At 58.4% G+C, this 6,211-nt stretch overlaps 1 protein-coding gene across 1 annotated transcript in view; it reads right to left on the bottom strand.

The window, feature by feature from the left end:
- TMEM8B (transmembrane protein 8B) overlaps positions 1-5,201 on the bottom strand; it is a 15,863-nt gene extending 10,662 nt beyond the window's left edge. Inside the window, exons 1-11 of the mRNA XM_010181103.1 lie at positions 5,186-5,201; positions 4,360-4,549; positions 3,646-3,853; positions 3,359-3,492; positions 2,966-3,225; positions 2,353-2,708; positions 1,944-2,040; positions 1,623-1,746; positions 485-606; positions 143-321; positions 5-54 (exon numbers count right to left, since the gene is read on the bottom strand). Coding sequence (XP_010179405.1) covers positions 5-54; positions 143-321; positions 485-606; positions 1,623-1,746; positions 1,944-2,040; positions 2,353-2,708; positions 2,966-3,225; positions 3,359-3,492; positions 3,646-3,853; positions 4,360-4,549; positions 5,186-5,201 — 1,736 coding nt within the window. The remainder of the gene's footprint in view (positions 1-4; positions 55-142; positions 322-484; positions 607-1,622; positions 1,747-1,943; positions 2,041-2,352; positions 2,709-2,965; positions 3,226-3,358; positions 3,493-3,645; positions 3,854-4,359; positions 4,550-5,185) is intronic.
- Between the last annotated feature and the right edge of the window lie 1,010 nt (positions 5,202-6,211).

The raw sequence follows: 6,211 nt of genomic DNA, 5'->3' as shown, positions 1-6,211 counted from the left end.
GTACTCCATTATACAGAAAACCACGATACCTGGCTGGTCACAGGCATGGTAAAACTGGGACAGGGGGAAAAAGGGTGTGAGAGCCACCTTGCACAGCCCCAGCCCCTCATCTCCCCACCAGCTGCCCCAACCCCACACTCACAGTGGAGAAGAACATGGTGAAGATGTAGATGGCAGCTTCCAGGAGGTAGTGGCTGCGGATAGCGATGGCCACGGGAGGCACAAACATGACATTGCTGAGGCACAGCAGCAGCGTGGAGAGGAGCTGGAAGCCATAGGAGAAAGCCTCGGCATTGTCTGTGCAACCCCAGCCGTTCCAGCCTGTAGCAGGGAGAGCCCTGGTCACCCACACAGCACCCACAGGGGCTGGGATCAGAGAAGCGCCCCTCCTGCGGTGGGAGGGATGGGGTGCACAACCCCTGGGGAGGAGGGGAGGATGCTGCAGGGGTCCCTGGGTGCAGTGGGTACCCAAGGCGGCTCTCACCAGCTTTGCACTCGCAGGCAGCATACAGGTAGTTGTTGGTGCGCAGCAGCTTGCATTGGCCATAGATGCCGCTGTAGGCACGCAGGTACACCTCAGCCGTCACGTTGGTGCAGGGCTCAAAACTGTGGTGCAGGAGAATGGGGTCAGCCCTCACCCTACACCCCTCAAGCTGCTCCTGCCTCCACCAGAGGCACCAGTCACACCCCAGTTTGGCAGGTGATGGGAGACCCAGGGACAGGGCGAGCATGGAAATGAGCTGCTTCGGTGCTACATGTGGCAGCAGAGAGCCGGTCCCCAAGGATCCTGTGTGCTGCAATAGTCTGTGCCAGGCTGCGCGAGCAGGAGAAACATGGCCATGCTTAAGCCCTCTTTGCCTTTAGCAACACATTCAGCTGACTCCTATTTCATTTGGATTTTGCTGTGCAAACACCGTGCCCTGCTATGCCTGCGTGTGACCACATTGAGGAAGGACTGACCACAACTGGCACCTCAGAGTGAACCAGAAACACAGCAGAGGAGTCAGAGCAGGCCCAGCAGCCCCAGTGCTACCTGCCACCAACACACAGGGCTCTGGGAACACCCAGCACCTCGGCAGCTCCAGCACACAGCAGCACAAACAGGCCCATGTCCCAACAGCACACATCAACTGCTGTACACACACACACAGGCATGCAGAACCATCCACATGCATGCACTGAACACCCAGTGCTGCCTGCATGCATGCCATGCACATGCCCAGGAGCCTGAGCAGAGCTGCTCCCGCATCCACACACCCGGCCCTGTCCTCGCAAGTGACAGCCTGGTCCCCTCCTGGGCATGGGTGCAGATGGGCACTGCCGTGGATACGGGCAGGCACCAACAGATGCATGGCGTTCACAGGCTGACAGGCGCTTCCCAACTGAGAGACAGAGGGAAGAGTCGCGGGGACACACAGATGGTCAGGCAGGCGTGAGATAGAGCCATCCGTGCCCACGCAGGCACTCACACGGTGACACACAGCCCACGAAGCCACGTGCACACACGTGAGCGGTGACACTGAGCACAGGTGCCAGGCACACACACAGGCCCACAGCGCACATGGTCATGGCAGGCACATCTCCTGTGGGCACGCAGGGAGGGGACATGCCAGGGTGCTTACCCGTGCTCTGTGGCACAGAGAGAGCGCAGGCTGAGGTACCAGCTGCCTGTCTGGGGGTAGGGGATCCGCAGGCGGCTGAGGCTGGCTGTGGCGTTGACGGAGATCAGGAAGCCTGCCAAGGACTCTGCAGGCAGGGAGAGCTCCAGGTGAGCAGGGCAGGGGGCAAAACCCTTCCCTTGGGTAGAGCTGGGACAGGGACAGAGCACTCCAGGGCCGGATACCCCCATGGTCTCTGCCATCTCCCACTCAGCCCCTTGCTAGACTTATGGGGGGTGCAACACCCACAGCCATGGCAGGATGGAAGCACACAGCCCAGCCTACCTGTCTCGCAGGTGACCGATGCATTGTCACTGGACGTCAGCGGGACTTCATGGTTCAGACACCCGAACACTGTCACGTTCTCACCACCCAGGGAGCTCTGATGGCAGAGGAGAAGGCCTTAAATTGGTGCCGAGGATGTCCCCTGCTCCAACAGCACCCAGATCATGGCACACCACCTAGCAGTGCCCTAACCCACTGCCAATCACCCAAAAACACCCCAAATCCAGGCCAACATCCTGTGTTCAGAGAACTCTAATCTGTGCTCTGTCACTCATAAGCTCCCAAATCATGACCCAAGAGCACCCCAAATTCTGTCCCCCACCCTGCTGCAGTCCCAACATTACCCATCTCCCAGTCCATCCTCCCCAGTCTGCCCTGCCCCATCCAGGACACAGTACGGCCACCTTACCACATTGAGCCGTAGCTCTAGGTTGAGCACCCCACCACTGTCCAGCACTGGTAGGAGGTTGATGACGAAGACAGCAGGACGGTCGGGTGGCACTGACACATTAGGCCCAAAGAAGATGTAGAAGTGGACAGAGAAGGTGTCCAGCTCATTGCGCAGCGTGGGGCGGACTGGCCAGCACCGCTCGCCATCAGGTGCAGTAGCAGAGATGGGAACGGAGTGCTTCGTGCCATTGGGGCTGCTGGGTGGTGGGCTGTCCCCCAGTGCCAGCCCACCCGCGGAGCCGAAGGAGTGAGGCATGTTCATGGAGGCACTGGAGGGCAGGAAGGGTGGCCGGGCCAGGCTGGGTCGGGAGCAATCTGGAGGAGGCAGCGCCATGAGCCTGGGCACTGCATGGCCCCTCCAGCTGCCTTTTAGCTCCCACCTCCCCTTCTTGCCCACTGCTTACCTCCATCTGCAATCCATCCCCAACACCTCTCAGAGTTCCCATCCCAGCAGAGCTGGGTATCACCCTGCACCCAGCTGGGCCCAGATCCTTCAGGCATCCTTTAATCTTCCACCAGACACACAAGCAGAGTCAAGACCATGCCTCCCATATCTCCCCATGCACTCTCACCTGTGAGCTGCACGATGACCTGGAAGGACACAGTGCCAGGCACCCCGGGGTGTTTCTCCACCAGAACATAGTACCAGTGCTGCCAGAAGGGCAGGTCCAGCTCCAGCTGGCAGGGAGCATGCTCTCGGCAGTCCAGCGCTGTGGAGTTGTGCAAGGGGGGAGCCTTTGCCCGCACACGTAGCCAGAGTGGGCAGCTCTCGGCCCCACGGCACTGTAGCACCTCCACCAGCACTCGTGATGTGTAGCTTGGCACAAACACCCTGTGGGACGGTAGTGTCAGGTCCTGCCCCTCTTCATGGACCAACAGGGCTGGGGAGGCAAGCCAGAGGGATGGGCAGCCTCAGCTCCCCACCCTGGGGATGTCCCGTCCTTGAGAGAGCCTCTCGCACTCACTTGTAGAGGCAGGAGCGGTTGTGGGGGGCCATGATCTGCTCAGTGGCATAACCAGGGTACAGCACAGCAATGTTCACCAGGCGTTGCACAATGAGCTGTGGCTGGAAGAGGTACTGGCACTCCTCATAGAGCCCCTGCACCAGTGAGACAATCAGCACGCAGCAGAGGGCCTGGGGCATTGTCCACATCTAGGACATTACCCCAGGCACTGCCAGCCAAGCACAGTCAGACCCTAGCAGAGCCCTGCAGTGAGCCCTGCCACCCCACGGTCCCCAAAAGCCCTTCACCTTGACAGAGATCTTGCCCTCATCTTTGGGCAGGTGGGCAGCCAGGAACCAATCCCCAGGCAGCGGGCTGGTGACATTGAACACCCCTGTGGTGCGGTTGGGCAGGGTCCAAGTCAGGGTCAGTGCGAAAGAGCCAGGGACAGCTGTGTCCCTGGGGAAGTGCGTGTGCAGTGGGTTAATGACGGAGGGAGCCCCTGAGCGAAAATACCTGCAGGAGAGACAGCAGTTAGCAGGGTGCAGGCTGGGCATCATGGCAGAGCCAGCCTGGCCTACAGGTGCAGGTCTGTCCTCTGTGGTAATATTAAGCTCAAAGACATCATGGGGAGGCATCTGTAAGCTAGGATCTTGCTGGAGGCTGGGTGGGTGTTCAAGCAAAAACTGTTCATGTATGAGATCCACAAAAGATTGGAGCCTGCAATGATCTGGGAAGATGGATCATGGGGAGTGAGCACACATGTGTGTGTGCACATGTGTGTGCATGTATATACATATATGCGTATGTGTGCATGCATCTGTGCACACGTCTGTGCCTGCATATGAGTACCTCTGTGCATGTGGATGTGTGAGTCCTCTAGCGTATGTGTGTGTGCATGTGCAACTGCAAGCAAGGAGCAGACAAGAGCAAGTAGGCTCTAGGACAAGTCCAAGCAGGGTACACCAGGGGCAGGCAGAGGCAGGCAGGAAGGAAACAGACAGGGGAAGTTGCTTACTCACACGGTGATGCTACGGTCTGGACATTGATCCCCAAAAGTGCCACCCTGCTCCTTGAAAGTGATAAGGTTCCAGACAGCAATGACTGTGTCCTCAGGGATATGGAAGTGGAAGAGCTCGATACTGGCAAAGGAGCGGAAGGGACTGAGCTTGCGTGGTGTGCGAGTGAAGTAGTCAGTCACGAAGAGCCCATCTGCAGAGGAGACACAAGGCGCTCTCAGAGGGATGGGGGAGTTGGGGGATGCAGCGCCCCTTGCAGACCAGGCCCACCTTCCCAGCCTCTGAACACACCCCAGCATTGACAGCCCAGAGGCAGGAGGGACTGAGGTTGTGCCATTTCAGTGTTTCCCCAGGGCTGATGTAAGCTGTGCCTCCCAGCCCTCGTACAGTCTGCACTGTGCCTGATTCAGTATTGTCTCAAGCCCAGTTCCTGGCACTGTGGGCACTCATCCTCTGGAGCCTGAGGAGCCCTTGACCCTGGCTGCTCAGGCTCTGTCCAGGTGCAGCCCATCTCTTTCAACTCATTGTCCTCTTCAGTGAGGACCTGCTCCCTGCATTTTACCTATAATAAAGGGCCATTCCTCATGGCTCTAACCCTGTCCCAACAGGTCAGTTCACACAGAGACATAGATTCCTTGCTTTTCTGCCTGCCACCACAAACCAGAGTCCTACTCTATAGCCTCAAGTAGAAGGAGCAAGCAGTGTACTTCCTGCATAGCTCTCCAGCTCTCCCATGGTTTGTAGAGGAGGAATGGTGCACATATGTGTGCACATATGCCTATGTGGGTGCTGTCTGTGTGAACAGCAAAGTGGGGGCGTGCACACTCACACGCATAGGCGCGCATGGCTGTGCACAGCCCCATATCTGCAGGACACTTCCTGCAAGCCCATAGCATTCACTGGGGCCACTTCTCCCTGCCCAACTGTCTGACAATTTGATCTCCAAGGAATTCCAGGAGCCCCAGCAGCAGAAGGACAGGCACCTCCTTGACAAGGGAGACCTGGTCTCCAGAAAGCAGCTGCAACTTCATCCTACCATTGCCACACTCCCCCAGTTCCAGTCTGGGAGACCCACCCATTATTCCCCAGAGATGCACCAAGGATGAGATGCACCTCCGCACAAGCTGCCAACAAGGGGTATGCCACAAAGGATGGGCTGAGAGCAGGGCTGTGCCCAGGAGGGTTCATCCAGTGGAGGTGGGATAGCTAAGAAGAAGCGCTGCTTTGCACAGCATGTGCCTGGCTGGAAGTCCGCGCATGTGCTTGTATGCACGTGTGTTTTTGCTGCGTGTGTGCAGCCCCAGCTGGCTGTACACTGAGATGCATCTGCTCCCTTGCCTGGAACAAAAGCAGCTCCCCCTCCCCTGCACTGACAGCCGACACAAGGCAGACATTAAATACCTGTGTCAATGCAAGAGCATCCAATCCCAATTTCCCCACCATGAACGACCAAGCCACTCCACAGTTCTCTTCCCCACATGGAGACAGTGACCTGGCAGGGGACCCCAGTGAGTAGGGGATGTTAAACACAGCTCCAGGAGGTGACATGAGGGAAAGCACTCAGGGCTTCCCAGTCCCAGCACAGTTCCCCACGCCCACTTGCCCAAGGCAAGTCTGGGGGAGCCGGGTGCAGGCAGAGGGTCAGGCTGAAACCTCGTGGCAGTGTGGCCAGAGCACGGGTGGGGGGAATTGCTGGAAGATGGATCAGGATTTGCTATCCATGGAAGGTACGGGGAAGGCGGAAACCAAGTGTCCCTCTGTCCCAGGCCAGCGTCCGGATACGCGACATTCCCACCCTTGGACCACAGCTCCAAGTCGCGGTCGGCGGTCAGCACCGCGAACAGCTCTCGCGGCC

The sequence above is a fragment of the Mesitornis unicolor genome, unplaced genomic scaffold (assembly GCF_000695765.1).
Source record: "Mesitornis unicolor isolate BGI_N332 unplaced genomic scaffold, ASM69576v1 scaffold36883, whole genome shotgun sequence".
Taxonomy (NCBI): Eukaryota; Metazoa; Chordata; class Aves; order Mesitornithiformes; family Mesitornithidae; genus Mesitornis; species Mesitornis unicolor.
Note: the sequence above shows the minus strand (reverse complement) of the source record. Positions and strands in the feature narration are given on the sequence as shown.